Raw genomic sequence first — 19,443 nt, forward strand, 5'->3', positions numbered from 1 at the left:
CTGGTTAGGGAAAATCTACATTTTTAAATATCTGTGCAAAGGAAACAAAAATTAATGTGATAGTGCCAGCCTTATTTTTAAGAGGGGGAGTCTCCAATGAAAAGCTCACTGTATAATGAATAATCACTCTTCCTTTTATTTCAATGTCATAACATTACAGTAAAAAATGTCAAACAGATCCTATCAGGCATTTTAAAATAACCATAAAATGGTAGGAATGTACACGGAAGATTATTATACATATAACCACGATTTAACTAAATCAGACTATTTATAAAACCATAATGCGTTAAAAATAAACTTCTTTTAGAAAGGATCCAATCCTCACTTTCCTTAGGGCATAATTATTGTTTACTCGTCAGCTAAAAAACTTATCCATGCGAAGCATATACATGTGCTGTGCTGTGTTTTCAGGGATTTCCATTCTCAAGTATTGCAAGTATTGCAAGTACAGGAATTGGCTTTGTAAAGAAGACAATAATTTCAATTTAATCTTATAATTCATAAACATTTACTGGATTAAATAGAAATATTGTTTGTTTTTAGAATCATAATAATACGGAATACATCTACTTCAAAGAGCCCAATCTTTCTGCTTAAAATTTCCTATCTTAAAAAACAAACATTATTAAGTTTTTCAAAGGCCTATTTGTAGAGGATAGAATCATCCAACCCTTCTCATCAGTATAATAACAATAGACAACTCAGCTCAGATATATCCAGAGTATTTGACCTATTCATAAATCAATAACTGAACATTGCACATCTACCATGACTGTTTCAGAGTAAGTTACTTCCATAAGTTGGATTGGACAAAAGAGCACACAGCACAATTTGATAACAGATATTAAATCATTCCTTTAATCAATTTCAGAAATAAATTTCAAATACCTTCAACTACAATATATTTCTGGACTTAAAAAAGAAGGGTGGGCTTGATTTTTGTAAGATAAGGAATGGCAGAACTTGGACATGGAGTGAAAATTATCTTTACTTCCCCCTTTTATTGGTATATTATTATGATTATGATGATGATGATTATGATGGTGTTAAATTTTCAATTTGATTCAAAGCCTGGGACTGGTAAAAACTTAACAGTTCAAGTCCTAACCAGGGACCTAAGAACTGTTAAGGTAGCATCTGAGTATATAGGCAGTTCCTATATTATTATTGTTGTTGTTTTCTCTGTTCCTTTGCAAGTACACTGAATGCTTCTGTATTGGAGACAAATTCCTTGTGTGTTTAATCACACTTGGCCAAGGGGGAATCAACCTAAAATTCCTACTTAGCCACAAGCAAATTAAATCCAACTCCCCCCCCCCCCTTGAGGGTTCTTGACCCTTATCTAACTCTAACCAGGTGCTGACTATTGAGAAGATTCCTGGGCATAGGTTTAGCAATAAATCAGTTTAATTGAACCTTCATGTGTAGACCAGGTCTTTCATGCCTGGCAAGTTTTAATGTTATATGATTCAGATTTAAAATTTTTAAAAAATCTATACTTTTTGAATCCTCACTTGTCAACAGAGCTAGAATCCACGAGGCTTTCTTGAAAATTTTAACTGTTCTCCCTATAGAATGCTTGAGTTCAACATATACATACATACACACACACATGCACACACAGTGTATATAAATGAATTCTGAGTGTTCTGCAGAAATATATACACTGCCAACAAAATACTATGTAGAAATGTATATATACACATCTCTTTAAAATAGAGCAGACATGTCAAACACAAGGCCCGGGGGCCAGATCCGGCCCGCAAAGTGGTTTCATGTGGCCCGCGAAGCCATCCTGGAAACAGTGACGGAACGGCCCCCACTGCCTTGGCCCTGGCCCAGAGACCCTCAGATCTGTCCCACTCCTGCCCAGGCCCCCATAGGCACCCTTGATGCGAACGATGTAGAGCTGGCCACGCCCACCCAGTAGGCCATGCCCACCCGGCCCCTTGAGGGCAACCGCAATGCTGATGCGGCCCTCAATGAAATTGAGTTTGACACCCCTGAAATAGAGGGTAACCCGGCCGTGCGGGTTGTGATGGGAGCATCCCGACACTCCCATATTACACCCCTCCTGTGCGAGCTGCATTGGTTACCGGTTGCCCTCCGGGTGAGATTCAAGGTGCTGGTCCTTACCTATAAAGCCCTACATGGCTTAGGCCCGGGATATTTGCAGGACCGTCTGCTGCCAGGAACGATTTCCCATTGCCCTGTGCACTCGCACAGACAGGGCCTCCTCAGGGTGCCGTCAGCCAGACAATGTCAGCTGGCGACCCACAGGGGGAGGGCCTTCTCTGTTGGGGCACCTACTTTGTGAAATCAGCTCCCCCGGGAGCTCCAGATGGCCCCAGACCTTCGGTCTTTTTGTCGTGACCTTAAGACATATCTTTTCCAACAGGCCGACCTGGACTGATGATAATGGGGTTTTAATTATGATTTTAAATGTTTTTATTGGTTTTAGTGGGACTTTGACATAATTTTAATTCTTTTTTAATATTTGTATTTATTGTATTTTATTGTTGTTAGCCGCCCTGAGTCCTTCGGGAGATAGGGCGGCATACAAGTCTTATTATAAATAAATAAATAAGTAAATAAATAAATAAATAACTGCTTCAAAATTTATGACTTAGTTACCTGAATGCATAATATAGTATTTTATTACATGCAAGAAAAGGGGAGAGAACATAATGCAAAGTATTTTAAGTCCCATTTAGTTCAACAGAATATACTTAAGCCAATGAGCCTATGCAGTCACAGAAGAGCTTTGTGGCACTTTCTGCAAGCAAATGCCTGATATCAGTATATAAACCTTTCAAATGAAACCCGTAATTATGTGTGGCTGGATTTTCATTTGAAAACTAAGAATTCTGATTAACCATTTCTCACAATTAATTTAAGGTCAAAATGCTTCTGGGATTTTAAAGACAAATTTTATTTATAGCATTTTGTTTTCCAATAAATATAGTTTAGTGGTTATATCTTAGAATCTAAGTAATATAAAAACAAAAAAATCGGCTGTTCTTAAAATAAATAAAAAGTAGAGTAAATCCACAACAGAAGTATTTTGAATATCAGAAAAATGCCAAAGGGGATGTCAAAATAAACAGTACAAAGTCATGTGCTATGTGAATTCCAACTAAACAAAAGTAATATAATTAATAATTATTATTAATATATATTATTCATCATCCAACTGCAAACCAAAGCAAAATGTATTAGATAGCAGGCATTGTCAAAATCAGATATGTATTTTACTAATAGTTTTAGAATTATATTATACTACAAATATGTATTATGTTTATCAACAAAATATGGAAGAATTTACATCTGTAAAAATTGTAAGATTTTATTTATGTGTGTGTGTGTGTGTGTGTGTGTATATATATATATCTGTGTGTGTGTGTACATATATATAAGGATATATGCGTGTGTATATTTTCGTAGATTTTCACATGTGTATGTGTATGTATGTGTATATATATATATGTGTGTGTGTATATATGTATATGTGTGTGTATATATGTATGTATGTATGTATGTATGTATGTATGTATGTATGTATGTATTACAACAATGGTGTTATTCGTTGATAATACAGAAAGAACCAACTAAAACCCCAGATGTAATCTAATACAGAATCTAAAATAACTTTAAGATGGCTTTAAAGCCAGTTTTTAGAAAAACCATTTCAAGATAATCTCTCTTGCTAAAATAGATGAGCTTTTTATTATGCTACAATGCAATCAACTCGGGGGACAATACCATCACTAAAAGCATTTATCTGTTGAAAATGTGATTTTAATAAGATATTTATCTTACATAAGAGCACAATACATACACCATATTCTATATAGAAATCTCAGATGATACTAGCATAGGTATGATGGGAAAATTATGGATCTCAATACTGTCCTCTGAACCAGAAAACAGATGTTATCCATGGCAACTGGCATTGCACTGGCCACATTGAAAGCACAAAGATTAGAAGATAGGCAAGGCAAAAAGACATAGGGTAAGTAAAGGAAGCTTCCGGGTGAGAAATGATGTCATTGCCGCTGTGTTTTTTTTTGTTTTTTTTTACATCTTAACACGATGGCTTTAAAAAAATATATCTATATTCAAAATTAAGAAATGGAACAAAAACGTGGTAGTGTAAGGATTGCAGATAAAATCAGATTTAACAAAGCTAGCCGTAAAGATCTTAACCAATTTACCATAATGTAGGGTTTAATTCTATGCACAGGATCATTTTTAAAAGATGCAAATTATCTTCAAATGTATAGTCTGATACCTGGTAATACTTAACATGACAGACAAGTTACATACAAACCCAAAACTGCTGTTTGTTTTGCTAGCTTCCTTCTTTAGTGATACTTAACACTGCATGTACATAACATCAATGATGCATCTAACCTATTTAAGTCTCTGATAAGCTGTTACATTATCAAAGGCTTTTTAAAAACACTAAAACAAAAAATATTATAAACACTAGTAAGGCATTAATACAAGTTGGGGGAAAAAAACCAAGATTATATACTACAGCTTTTAAGTTGATGAAATCAAACAGTTTCAATCCAGCTGTTTTTTTTAAAAAAGCGATTGTCACAATTGAAAAGGGTAAAAAGAACACATCAAAACAAACTGTACAAAGGCAAAGTAGAATAACAAAATATTTTACTAAAACATAAGATTTACAGAAGATTTTCCAGACAAGCCATACAAAATGGTCACAAGCTTTTTTTTTTTTTGAAAGGAAGATTTCTTTACACTTGACAGCAGAATCACAATATTATTAGTGAATGGATGTTTAATGTTCCCATTTTTTTTCAAACAACCAAGCTTGTCCAGCTACAGCTAAGTTAGACTTGGCTAGAATATAACTGGTTAGCTGCTTTAACCAATGCAATTAGCATCACCATAAAAAAGGGAGGAAGAGCCCACACAATTTGAACAAAAACCCCTGCAGCTAACCCTGACTACTTTCATTCACAGTGCTTACACTTAATTCATGATGGGGGAAAAAATCATTAAAAGCAGAGATGTGCTACTGCTTTTAAACAATTTCACAAACAATCCTGATGATACTTCTAGCCTCTGCTCATGCAGAACAGGAGTGAATTGGGACAAGACACAGATTTGCTAATGTGCATTTAAATCACCAAAGAACTGATGTCTGGGTTTTTATTCTGTAAAGTTTTCTAAGACTCTGTCCATTACGTGAAAACAAAATAAAGGAAGAGGTCTTGGCAGAACAGGAAAAAGTGATGCACACTAATTTAGAGCACATTTTAAATATTATTCATGGCATATAGCCTAGTCCATGCTCTGGCTGTAAAAACAAAGGAAAAAAAGATATATTAGTCAAAAAAGTAAGATACTGAAATTTAAAAATATTTGATTTTGTGAAAATCTGTTACAGTATTCTATCACTATATTATCAGTGCTGAGAATAATCATATATAATAAAAGATCTATGCCATGAGTTTCCCCTTTTATGAATTGATAGTGGCTTTTCCATATTCACATTAGGCACGTGATAACTACTACTGTCCGTTATGCAGCATTTATCATAATTACTTGTGATAAGTGTGCCTCATTTGTGACATTAATGGAGTACCATTTGAAAGAGTAGTTTATCTAATTTTTTTCTGGTATACATGTTTATTCAAGTATCCTTAACAAACTAGCTGGGATATACGCTTCAGCAATGGAGGCTAGGAAATAGGCAGAAATTATGCTGAACCAGATATTAGTCCTTTATTTTAAAAAGTTAACTGCTTGCATGCATATCTAAGAATGGAATGGAAAGGAAACATGAAGTGTAGGGAGAGGGCCTACTCTCTCCAAATGAAAGAAAGAAAGAAAGAGAGAGAGAGAGAGAGAGAGAGAGAGAGAGAGAGAGAGAGAGAGAGAGAGAGAGAGAGAGAGAGAGAAAGAAAGAAAGAAAGAAAGAAAGAAAGAAAGAAAGAAAGATCTTAAGTGTGGGAGATTAAGAGTTAAATCCTTGCACACTTCATTGCTGTTTCCAAATAAAACCTCCAATGGCCATTAATGATTTTAACATCATAATTAATTCTGAAGACCTAACATTTGAAAGTCTTGTACACTGGTCTCAATATAAATTTTCTTCTTACCGTATTTTCCGGCGTATAAGACGACTTTTTAACCCATGAAAATCTTCTCAAAAGTCAGGGGTCGTCTTATACGCCAGGTGCTGAAACTTTACGGACAGGGCTGGCTGGAAAACCTGGAGCGGATCTCCCATTTAGTCTGCGCAGGGAAAGCGGGACCAATTGGAGTAGAAGCTGCAGTCTGTGATTTTTTACAGGCTGGGGTCTGGGGGTCTTTCCTTCTAAAGTTGAAAAGCAGCTGTAGTCTATCCCAACTTGAAAGGCAGGTGGGGAATGCCGCAGCCAGAGCAGCTGCTTAGCTCTAAGGACACATTTGACTTAGGAACTGGGCGGGCTGGCTGGAAAACCTGGAGCGGATCTCCCATTTGGTCTTTTTTTTTAATCCCATTTATATCCCGCCCTTCTCCGAAGACTCAGGGCGGCTTACAATTTAAAGCACAAATCAATGTGCTTAGCAATAGCCTTCATTCTATGTATATGCCTGCTTATTAGGGCTTCCCCCCCAGCAGCATTATTACAAAGTCAGCTTATTGCCCCCAACAATCTGGGTCCTCATTTTACCTACCTCGGAAGGATGGAAGGCTGAGTCAACCTTGAGCCTGGTGGGATGCGAACCTGCATTAATTGCAGGCAGCTGGTGTTACTTAAGGCTCTGCGCAAGGAAAGCTTTAGAGTGAATTAGGAAAAGTTTCATCCACTTTCACTGTTTTACGTTTACATGTTTGATGACCAACAGCCTTATGTTTATAAGTGACAGTTTTCCTACTAAGTACCTGCATGTATAATAATATAATAATAATAAGTTGGAAGGGACCTTGGAGGTCATCTAGTCCAACCCCCTGCTCAGGCAGGAAACCCTATACTATTTCAGACAAATGGCTGTCCAGTCTCTTCTTAAAAACTTCCAGTGTTGGAGCATTCACCACTTCTGAAGGCAGGTTGTTCCACTGATTAATTGTTCTAACTGTCAGGAAGTTTCTCCTTAGTTCTAGGTTGCTTCTCTCCTTGACTAGTTTCCATCCATTGCTTCTTGTCCTGCTTTCAGGTGCTCTGGAGAATAGCTTGGCTCCCTCTTCTTTGTGGCAGCCCCTGAGATATTGGAACACTGCTATCATGTCACCCCTCACCCTTCTCTTCATTAAACTACACATACCCAATTCCAGCAACCGTTCCCTATATGTTTTAGCCTCCAGTCCCCCAATCATCTTTGTTGGTAATTTGAATTAAAATTACCATATTAAAATCAAATCTGATGTTTTTTAATTTTTATTTGGTGTGCGTTGGAAGAGGGGTAGTCTTATACGGCGAGTATAGCCCAAATCCTATAACAGGAAATGTAGGGGGTCGTCATATACGCCCAGTCGTCTTATACGCCGGAAAATACGGTAATTATACCTTTCAAAGGTATAATTAAGGTTGGGCCTACTGAAATTGAGAAAAATACAGGATAAAATGTGTATGAAGCCTGACATTAATTATTTTTTTTACATTTCTGAACCTCCCATCATCCCCAAGAGAGGCCTAGAATGAAGATACAAGACCTGTTTCTATGGCTTGGACTTCATTGGTCTTCCACTGCTCAGCTACATCATTTGCTAGTGGATCATCTGGGTTGGGTGCGCTTAACAAAGCCTGGATTGATAGCAGAACTGTACGGATCTGCAAAGCTGGAGACCATTTATCTGAGGAAGCAAGTGAGAGGGTACTACAGCAGCATTTCTAATAAAGACACTCTCTTTCTCCCATCCCTGCCATCTTAGGAAATCACTGAAATAATTTCTGAATATCTTCACAATGTGCTAAAAGAAGGTATCATTGTAATAATGATTCCAAAATACTTACCTTTCAAAATATCTAAACATATTCTTCCCAATTTGTCTACATTAGGATGATAAATTTTGGTCATGAAACGTACTTTCGGAGCTGCCATTGGATATTCTTCTGGAAGGAATAGTTCAAGTTTAAATGTCCCACCCTCAAAGGGGGAATCCTGTGGCCCTGCAATGACCACATGAAAATAACGTGCATTGCTTTCATCTGGTTCTGCCTTTATGCCAGGAACAGGTTCTGCCAGCAAGCGCTGGGTTTCCTAAAAGAGAAAAAAACAACACAGCAATTGTTGATAAAGAGTTCATGCCTCGAAATGTCACATAATTCAAGGATGAATACTGCCATTTCCTTATCTCTTCCCTCTTCCACTGGAAATGCAGGGCAATCTGTTGAAATTACTGCTAGAATCTTGGCTCAACTCATCTATCAAAGCTTTTATTTAGGCTTTCAAGGAAAGTGTCTGTAATGCTTTTGTCTTCCTTTGGGGCCAACATTTTTTCTTATAAATTGAACATTTTTTTTATATTTGAGATCTTCTGTTGCTGTAAACACCTGCTCAAATTGTCCTTGATCAACATTCTACATAAGATCTATGTAACCTTGCAGCTCTTGCTTTGGATTCATCTGGGGGCATGAGACCAGTGACCCACTGAAACCTGAAAGCTTTGGAATTAATAACATGATTGTTTGCACAATATCCAGTTGTTGTTATTTTGGAAGTGAGTTTTCTACCACACTAGATGAAATTGAAAAACACTAGTCGTGCTGTCCTGTTCTTACTCTAACAGAAGAAATAATCAAAACCATCTTCTAATAGGGTACTAAGAAAGGTATTTTTAACGTCCATGGCTAAATATAAAATTCTTAAAACAAGAACTGTAGTTTGTTTTGACAAATCAGGCAACAGTGTGTCATCAAATTACTTTCTTATGCCCTTTCAGATCTATTTGAAAAACAAGTCTACCAAGGTTTGAAAAATTGGTTTATAAAATTTCCATTTGCTGATATCTGTAAAATTTCAGATATACTTTAAGAAAGCATAGAAATTGATTTTGTTATACAAAATAAATAAAATTTGAACTTATTTATGTAATAGTTTCTATAGAGACTGTACATGACAATAAAAATTCAGTAGTGTTATGCAGTATATTGCTACCTCATTTACAGTATTATATTTTTCCATGCTTGTCTCTGAAACATCTGTTCTGTGATTTACAAATGATTTCTTAGTTTGCAAAGTAAAACCACCTTTATACAAGAAAAATGTTGATGCCCCAATTTGATTAAAAACAGATCTGTATCTTACAATGAAGAAGGATCCCAAAATTTGCCTAGGTTTGATGTATTTATTTTAAACCAAATGGATATTTTATCTTACAGTCTCTTTGGTCATGGCAACTAGTTGAATACAGCACTTGTACTTCCTACACAATTTATACAGTTACATATTACAAATATACTAAGTATATACAATACAATTCAGCCTCTTAAAGAAGTACGTTAAAATTAATAGGAATATGGCATAATTCAGAATCAGAGCTAGAAAGACATCTCAGAATAGATTTGTCAATGCCTCCTTAAAGAAACTGCATATCTTCCTGTGCCTACAGAGTAATTGTGTGATCCCATAGAAATACATATTTGAATTATAGAGCTACTCACATGGTATGACAAGGTACACTGAGGAAGATATGTCTCCCTAACTAAAATGTGCATTTTTCTGGGTTACATGAGTGTTATTAATGCCCTAAGAAAAGATACATTTATAAGGAGATATTGATAAAATGTGGCACGGACACCCATGACCATTCTGAGGACACATCACATCCTTGAAGTTTAACAAATTACTCTAAATGCTCCAATTCTCTACTCTTTTTCACAGGCCCAAGAACTTCTCACTGAGATAGTTTGCCTTTTCTTTCTTTCTTCCCTTTCTCCTTAACTTGTGCACAAGTTTTTAAGTTCACACAATATGGGTAGTTCACAGGTTAAATATGGTTTGTTTACTAAACCATTTCTGGCTTAGTTCTTGCAACATGCTGTATCAGAGTAAATAAACCTTATTTGGCTTAATACAATGTCTGAATCAAGGCTGTGTCCTTTTCTTTTACTGAGTGTCATCAGAAACAAAAGTAATCCTCTTCTTTATTAGCTTTTACCTAAACAGACTAAACATTCTATAAGTGTCTTATCACCCTCTTATTATTCTCACAGTACTTTCTCAAGTCCAATCCTATGTGATTCAGAATACAAGCTATTTTTTACTTTTATTTAATAAATGTAATAAGTTAATAAAATTAATAAAAATTAATAAATCAAAAACAAACTCTTTTTATGACGCTGTAAGCCCTTAATTTGGGATACAGTTGGGGCAAATAACCAAAACAAAACTAATTTAAAAACCCTTACTCCAACAAATGCCAAAATCCTACAGAATGGACTCATTCAATACCTGGTCCAATGTCTGGAGAAGAAGGAAATTTTCAAAAAGCCTTATAATAGGCCCAAATGGTCAAGGAATCCAAATCTCCCCCCCCCAAAAAAAAGTTGTATAATGTAGGAGCTGCAAAGGAAAAGGCCTATCTCCTGGATCCCTTCAGATGGCACTGTTTCATGGAGCACATAAAACATCTCTAGATTTTATATGACAGCAAACACAATCAAAGATAGAAGGGATAAGCTGGTACTTTGCCTAAATGGGTTTTATAACCAGAACCCTAAATCGCACCCAGGAGCCTACTGGAAGCCAGTGCAGCTTGCAAAGTAGTGAAGTTACATGAGTGCACCATGCTGTGTCTCTTAACTGCCTACACTACTGCATTCTGGAACAGTTGTAACTTCTAAATAGTATTCAAAGGCAGACCCATTAGCAGCACATTGCAAGAATTTAAATGGAAGATCACCAAGGCACGAATGACCATGGATATTAATTCAAACATATTTATTTCATTTATATGCCAGTCATCTCACTGTCAAGTGACTCTGGGCAGTACAATTGGTGCACAACATGGATTTGTGCAAAGCAGCTCCTGACCACAGCTACCTGTTCTGCAAGTAGAACCAAAAACTCCAAAAGGACCCACAGGTTGTGCACTGTTTTGTCTAGGGAATGTTAGCCCATTCAAAATTAAAGATGGAAGGTCCCCAAATAAGGAGGTGGGACCCTACAACCCAGATCGTGTTTTTCCTCATCCAGATCCCCATACATATTGTGAGAGAACCTTGACAACATCAGTTGATTGGCCCAGTACAGATATGCATACTTAAGTATCATCAGCATAATGATGATTCCTAATCCCATGCTGACAAATGACATTAAACAGTGGCTTGTATAAAATAGGTGTAAAATAGGGTCTAGAGCTAGACTTTTCTCTCCCCACCAACTGAAACTAGCCCAGATGGAGAACTGCCACGATAACATTATTCCCACTGCCAATCCCTAAAACTAGTCCAGAAGATATAATTGATGTTGTCAAAAACTATTGAGAGATCCAAGAAGGCCTGGACAGATGCATTTTTCCATTCCAGTCTTTCCAAAAATCACCAACAAATGTGATCAATCTTAACTTGGTATCCAGGTCTGAATCTTTACCGAAAAGCAAGATTAACTTGCTTTCCCCAAGGTCCTCAGCCACCTTCTCCTTGCAACTCAGCTACCTTCTCAGCACTTTCCCTGTAAAAGGAAGATTACAGACAGAATGAAAATTGTCCAGGACCATTAGACCAACAATGGTTCATTAAGGAAAAGAACTACTGCTTCTTGAAGAGTTGGCAGGACCCCTCCCTCCTTCCCTCAGAAATGGATTCACCATTACCTGAATCTAATTATATACTGTCTCCCAAGAGACCTTAACCAACTGGGAGGGACATGCATATACCACGTGGCCTGGTCCATTTTTTCAAAATCAACAAGCTTGAAATCTTTGCAGATAACCAAGCCAGATCATGTCTCAGTGAACTCCACAACTTGATATCCAGAGTTCAGCTCAGAGCAGATTGAAGTGACTTCATCTGATAGATGCCTCAAATAGTCGTCACAGTGGCCTTGCAGATGTTCCCTTAGCCCCTTACACAGATCAGTTCACTTTGCAGACTGCCAGCCCTGCAGATGCAGTAAAAGTGGAAAAATACTTTTTGCCACTCTTATCACAAGGTAATCCCTAATCAAGGCTTTTACTGTGTTGTACTATATTTACTTATTAACCAAATCTTTGGACATTAACAAAAATAACTTTTAGTTGCCCAATATAATCCCTTAGTCTTTTTCACCACCATTTGTTACTTGATCTCTTCTTTCCATGCCTCTCAGTAATTTTTAAAAGAGCGCTATTATTAGGTCTCAGTCAGGAGTCGAACTTGATTGTTAAACGCTATCATACATGGTAGTCACAGCTGCAGATCTTACTTCCTGATCAATCATTAGCTCTTTTTATGTCTCCTTTTCTGTCAGATTCTTAGTTGTGCATACATTTAGAGTCACTGAAGCATTTCCGGTTACTGGAGTTTCTCCTAATTCATTCAGAAAAGTATCTGAAGACAGTATTTTCTATTTATTGAAATATATGTGCACACATGTCAATCTTCATCTTATTCTGATTGCAGCATAGAGATGTTTGAGGCGTCTTAAAACTTATTTTGTCATATCTATATTTCATACATAATTATTTAACAAATAATCTGATCAGAGATTGAAAATAAAAGTTAGGAAGCTACCTACAGAAGTTTATTATCTCCAAATGTTAGTGAAATGCAGTTCCCATTCTCTCTTAATATTGGTCATCCTAGCTGAACTTGTTAGGAACTGGAATTAAATAATATGTGGAAGGCATAATATAGCCTATCAATTTAAAATGTAGTATAGGTAAAACTATTATGTTAATGAACACAAAAAATCTAGATATCTATTTATAAAAATACTTCAAAAAGGATAAAGACACTTGAAGACCATTTCTTTAAAACTTCCAAAAATTTAACATAATGAATCATATTTATAGAACCAGTTTTACAAATGCATTTTTGTTACTTTATTAATGCAGACATTAAATTTCTGCCAGTGGTAGAAAATAAATGTACAAACTGTTACTGGTTCAGGAATGATAGTACTGCAGTGCATAGGGACAGTGAGAATATAGCAGTAAAAATCAGAAAAATGTTTGTCATTATAAATGTGCAAGAGTTCTAGAAAATTTTAACAAAACTATCAATCAGACAATATGAAGTGGCCATCAGACTCATCCTAAAATTCCAATTAAAGAACTGTTGTACAGCTTATATTTGAACATACTGAATATAGGGCAAATCCACCCCTTCTTTGTATAATTAGTTCCAAACAACTGTTTTTTCATATAATATTTAATGGGGAATTTGCTATCCTGTAGTTTATATTCATTATTTTTTGTCGGATCCATCCCAGTCTTCTACAAAATATCATATTTTTTTCAAACTCTTTTCACAGAACATTGTTCTAGTCCTCCAATTATTTTTTCTGTTGTCCTCTGAATCTGGTCTACTTTTTCTGAAACTATCTTACAGCATGGCAAACAATATAGCACACAGTACTGGGGGTCCTCAACTTATGAGCACAATTGAGCCCAAAATTTTTGTTAAGTGACAAATTTATTGAGGCTTGTTTCCACATTTGTTAAGTGAATCACTGCAGTTGCTAAAATGAGTAACACAGTTGTTAAGTGAATCTAGTTTCCCCATTGATTTTGCTTGTCAGAGGGTGCAAAAGAGGATCACATGACACTGCAACTGTCACAAATGTGAGTTAGTTGTCAAGCATCTGAATGTAAATCACATGATCATGGAGATACTACAATGGTCATAAGTGTGGGAAATGGTCACAAGTTACTTTTTTCAGTGTCGTTGTAACTTCAAACCATCACTAAACAAACTGTTGTAAATCAAGGACTACCCGTACTCAAAGCAGATCCAACCAACACAGAATAAAGAGAACTGTTATCCTGTAATTTGAAAACCATCGTTCTATTGATTCAACCCAAAACCTGCATTTGCCTTTTTTGTAGACATATCAAAATGCTCACCAATATTCAGTTTGTAATTAATAATTATTCCAAGATCTTTTTCACAAGTGACCAGGTAAGATATTTCCCATTCTGTGTACTTCATTATTGTTTCCTAAGTGAAGAGCACTGTGTTTTATCTCTTCTAAATTTTATTTCTTGGATTTTTATTAAAGTTATTAGCTATCCCATTCAATGTTCAGTAACCTGCAAATAAAATATATTCCTTCATCTCCTCATCCAAGTCATTAATAAAAATGTTGAAAAATACTGGACTCTTAATACTTGTCAGCCCTTTGAGAAAGGCCACTTCAGGAAATAAGACACCTCAAAGATTACAGGAATTCTATTTTACTGTTGCAGGGAATAACAGAATCTTGAAAGCCTGCAAGAGCTTCCCACTAGTGCTTCTTATATCAGACAGAATCAAGATGGAATTATTTCTATCTATTTCTCACCCTCCTTCCTTTCCTGTGACTGAAACATCATTTATTTTCTTTTACTAATCATTCTAATAACCTATGGGTTCTTTGTCAAAACTATCTCTGCATTCTATACCATCCCACTGGAGTGTTTGGCATGTCATTCAGCTCATACTCAGCTCAGCCAGTTAATAAAAAAAATAGGGATACATTGTCAAATGCTTTGTTGAAAGCAAGATATGTTATTTTAAAGCATTCCAATAATCTACTAAGAAAAAATGAGATATCTGGCAAGACTAGTCCCTTGGAAAAAATCATGTAACTTCTGGTCATTATTGCTTAGTTTTCAAGATGTTTACAAACCAATTTCTTTATACTTTGCTCTTGAATTGTCCAGATCAAAACATAAAACTAATGTATTTGTGGCTGGACCATTTTTTACAGCAAACACGCAGTATTCCATCATCTCCTTTCTCCTCATGTAGCGCATGAAAGACTTTGACACTACTTTTAGTTTTGGGAATGGCAAGCCAGAAAGAGAATTGAGATAGAACACTTGAGGAATGTAGCAACAAATGTGAGCCAGTTTAAAGAACATATATTGAGGGAACCATGGTACATTCATACCGGTATCTTCCCTTTTCTTTCTTTTGCCAGGGTGAGCTAGATGCCTTGTTTCTATTAAACCTAAGAGTTTACATCTCCTAGGGAGCATTACTACCTAGGGGAATTGAAACTATGCATTTTTGGTGGACTGGCACAATGGTTCTGCAAGATTAGTGGACTGCAAGATTGTTCTGATTTTTGAAGACTAGTCTGATGCAATCCTTGCAGATCAGGATGGTAAGTTGGGAATTACAGCCAAGATGGGACATTTAAAGAAATACACATGGCTATCTAAAACTCTGAATCTCTCTATTCTGCTCAGTTAATTGTGATTATTAATCCAATATCCAGTTTGTCCTGATGCCTCTTTAACTAAACCTAGAATTTGATGAAAAGATACTTTCCCAACTACAATTTAACACTAAATTCATCTTTTCATTGAAGATTGGTCTAGACACAGAGATAATGATAATGTTTAGCTAGATAACACACAACTTTTTCTTGGTGGCAAGCAATGTTTAAAGTTATGGCACTAAGGAATATTATTTCATGCGGGGAGTTCCAAGCTGACTCGCATAAGAGTTCAATCAGGGCCCAGGTTATGACTTGAAATACTAGCTGAAAGCCCCAAAACAGATACTTCTGGATAGCTGTTAATCTTAACAGGGATCCCTCCCACTTAGGAATCTCTTGATGTAAGGATGATGCCAAGAAAGGTTCAATGCTTCCTGGCAATAGGACTAAAGGAAAGGCTGATACTTATGTAAGATCCCAATTTATAGAAAGGTCAGGATCCGCGGAATGGAGACTGATACTGGTGATATTTTTGGCCTGTCTGCAGTTAGCTTGCTATATGAGCAACTAGTATACACAAATAGAAATTCTTTAGAATGCTAGGATAGTTTTGCTATTGTACCGCAGATTATCAAAATGTCCACTCAATCTCCATGCATTTAGCTACTAAATTAGGTTTTGGGTAGATGAATCCTCTTGGGTGATCCCATTGCTAAAATGTGAAAGATTTTACAAGGTCCAGGTACCAGGGATTTGTGGTCCAAAGAGTGCTATTCATATCAGCACCGTTCTCAGATCGTAAAACAGACTTAGAAGCCTCAGGCTTAGTGGAACAAGGATTATGTCACAGGTGCTAAAGGAAATATATTAGTCTAATCTCTAGGAAAGCATGAAATAAATCACTCATTCTTAAGATTGGTGACTGTCATTCAGAGATCCATTCCTTTTGTGAAGAGACATTTTTCTCCTCCAGTTGTTTCCAAGATTTATCTAAGATAATACATAAAGTTTGGCCAGACCATCAGCAGCTCTTTTAGTACTTAGGACATAATTCACTTTCCACTAGAGATTCATTCAAAGTAAACAGGTAGTGCCTGAATTTAAACATATGCAAATGTCAAACATTTATTAAATATTTTGGAAAGTATGGGGTGGGGACCTAAAAACAAAACACAATAGATGCACATGTATGGTCCCCAATGCTTTTAAAGAAAAATCGTATCAAGAAAAATATTTAATATTTGACATTTCCTATTACTTTTCATTTAATTAGGTATAGAATTCCCCTACAACAGGTCTCATATCATGGCATCTTCCCTTCCTTTGTACATCACATTGTTTAAACCATTAAACCGGAGAGCAGAAATTATCATAATACTGCTATAATGCAGACTTTTGGTTAAAGTGTTGAGATAAATGACATTAAATAAACAAGTATAATGAAGGGCAGTGTAATTTAAATGTTACACTTTAACATTATATAAGGTCTAATGTATTAAAGGACATCATTTTTCTTCATTCTACTTCCTTTCTATAATTAGCTGCAGATTTGCAGTATCAACTACAATGGCTATTAATTAAATATAACTCTGAAATGCCAATGTAGTTTCCAACTAACACCTAAGTATATGAATAGTTTGATCAAGCAAGATAAATCTACCAAAAAAATCCCAACCCTTTCTTCAATCCTGATGTTTTCTTCTGTTTGGATTAGAACTAATGATTGAGATATTTATCTGCTTGATCATCTGCTTGTTATTTCAACATTCCCTTTCAAAAATGGTCTACAAAAAAGCTATAGGAAGAGCATTAGAGCAAATAGACTTTGCTTGATGTTGCTCCTCTAGTGATATTGATGATTATGAACTAGTTTTATAAGTTAACAGTTAAATCAAAACAAATTTACTGTTGATAAACAGTGTTAATTTCAGTTTTAATTGATGTTTTACTCCAATGAAGAGCTATTTCATCACTAAAGCTGATCCTTCCCAGAAAAGTCACTCTAAAATACAAACTAATTGATTGATTGTATCATCTTGGAGAATGCCGTAAGACTACAATGTGTTAAGGATTTTAATATGTTATTAAAGTACATTATCATTTGTATGTATGTGTGTGCATTGTTCCTATAACTCCCAATAACCACCAGTAAAATCATATTACTAAATTTCTAATTATATTTATCAAACAGCCACAGAACAGAGGGAAAGGTGAAGAACTTCCACCAGACAAGGGTGGAGGTAACTTCTCATACATCTGCCTTGCTTCCTTGAGCATAACTGAGTCTCTAGTCTAGGAAATACATTCTGGCCCTATTCAGCAGAATCACTTATACCCAACTTAGCTAGAGAAGTTACAAGTGCTCTATTAACACTGGAACAGATTTTCATATTCAACTACACAAAACAAAATGCTACAAATGACAAAATACATATCGAACTGACAATTTGTGAGAGGGTTTATTTTAAATCCGAGTGCTTCACAGTTAATTCACCTTAATTTCTTCACGGTTCTAAGACTATACATTAAACTATACATTACATTCTGCAGAAAATGAATTACGCCAGACACAGAGGCATCAAGAATCAGCCGTTAAGATGCATGCATCGAAACGAAAATATTTTAGCCTTCTATCCAAATCCGGATTTACTCAAAACAAAACAAAAAAAAAAATACAGGTGGTGGGGGAAAGGAGCTGCAGGGCAATTTGGCAAGCGGTGAAAACACAATTCCTTAAGGAGGTGTTCATGAGTCATCGCTAAACTGACCATCTCCTCGTGGGAAGAAGAAGGGGAAAGCACGCTCGCTTCTCCCCGGATTTAGCTGTTTGTCGGAAAGAAAAGAGCAGAATTATTTCGGCGGCGAATGTAGATAGCGCATATCAGAGCTCTGGGGAAAACAATTCAGCTAAGCCGTTTCCACCCGCCTGCCAGCCCAGCCCGGCCCGCCCCAGGTCGTAACACCACCTCCTCTCTTCGGCCGCAGAATAAACGAAGGAGCGGGAAGGGCGGGGACTGAGGGGCGGGTAGCTCGCGCGGTAAAGGTCGGTAAGAGGGGACGACGGAGAGGGAGGGAGGGGTGCAGCCTCCCCGCCTGCAATTTCCATTCATTCCCGGCAGGCTGAGGTGCCGAGGCCTCGTCCGCGGCGCTCCTTGCATCCGTCACGCGCCCGTCGGCCGTCGCTCCTTTGCCCGCAAGGCGCACGCGAGCGCGCACCTCGAATGGCGGTGGCTGCCTCCTGCCGCCGATCCCCCGCCCTCGCCCCCCCCCCTGCAGCAGCGGCGGCGGCGGCGCGGGCAAGCGGAGTGACACCGCTGCCAGTCTCCCTCCCCGGAAACGCCGCGCCCCCGAAGCATTTGCTCCAAGCTCTCCCGGCCACGAGCCAGACGTGGGGCCTACCTCCAGCTGCCGCAGGGCAGGGAAGGGAAGGGGAGGGGAAGGAAACAGACGAGAGGAGAACTAAAGCGGGTACCTTAATGATCCTGCGGGGCAACCCGGCCATCTTGTCTTATCAGGATATAGTCTCCGCTGGACCTCGACTCCGCTCGGGGCTTACGCGCTACCGGAAGGAGCCCGTGATTCACTTCCCGTAACGTCACCGCAGCACCTCCGGGGGCAAGCTGGGAAGTGTAGTGTCAATTGCTAGCAAGAGAGGAGGGATGAACTCAATCGTTCCCTGAGGGAGAGGACTCTAGAAGGCGCGGCTGCTCAGTCTCCCTTAAAAGACGTGAGCCATTGATGCGTCTCTCTGTTTGAGAGAAGGCCGTTCTGCGCTCTGTTGCCTAAGGCAAAGCGGCCAAATTCCCATCCAGTGAGTTTCTTTGCCTGAAGATTAAACCGGGGTTGTTTAACCGTTATTTGCTGAATCAACTAAAGTTGGCTGGATTCACACAAAAGGAACAAAACACTAAACAATCACGTAAAACCTAGCACTGCTGATTTTCTTTAGGACTAAAGGTGTCAAAATGTCGGCCCGCGGGCCGGTTGTATCATGCAGAGGCTGCGCCCGCCCCAGCTACGGCAATGCAAAAAAAAAAAGGTGCGATACGTCACGTGACGCAGCGAGTTTGACACCTGTGGATACCACATAATCATCAAAAAAATAAAAAATACATAAACATTTTAATATGA

General features: G+C 37.5%; 1 protein-coding gene across 1 annotated transcript; it reads right to left on the minus strand.

The window, feature by feature from the left end:
* Positions 1 to 4,660: 4,660 nt before the first annotated feature.
* On the minus strand, positions 4,661 to 18,902 carry UBE2N (ubiquitin conjugating enzyme E2 N). The gene is made up of 4 exons (XM_083365981.1): positions 18,785 to 18,902; positions 7,977 to 8,223; positions 7,676 to 7,816; positions 4,661 to 5,332 (listed from the first exon to the last, which is right to left on the minus strand). Exons 1-4 carry the CDS (start codon positions 18,812 to 18,814, stop codon positions 5,292 to 5,294), a joined length of 459 nt encoding a protein of 152 aa, XP_083222107.1. The 5' UTR covers positions 18,815 to 18,902; the 3' UTR covers positions 4,661 to 5,291.
* Positions 18,903 to 19,443: the final 541 nt, after the last annotated feature.

This window comes from Vipera ursinii (assembly GCF_947247035.1).
Source record: "Vipera ursinii genome assembly, chromosome: 6".
Taxonomy (NCBI): domain Eukaryota; kingdom Metazoa; phylum Chordata; class Lepidosauria; order Squamata; family Viperidae; genus Vipera; species Vipera ursinii.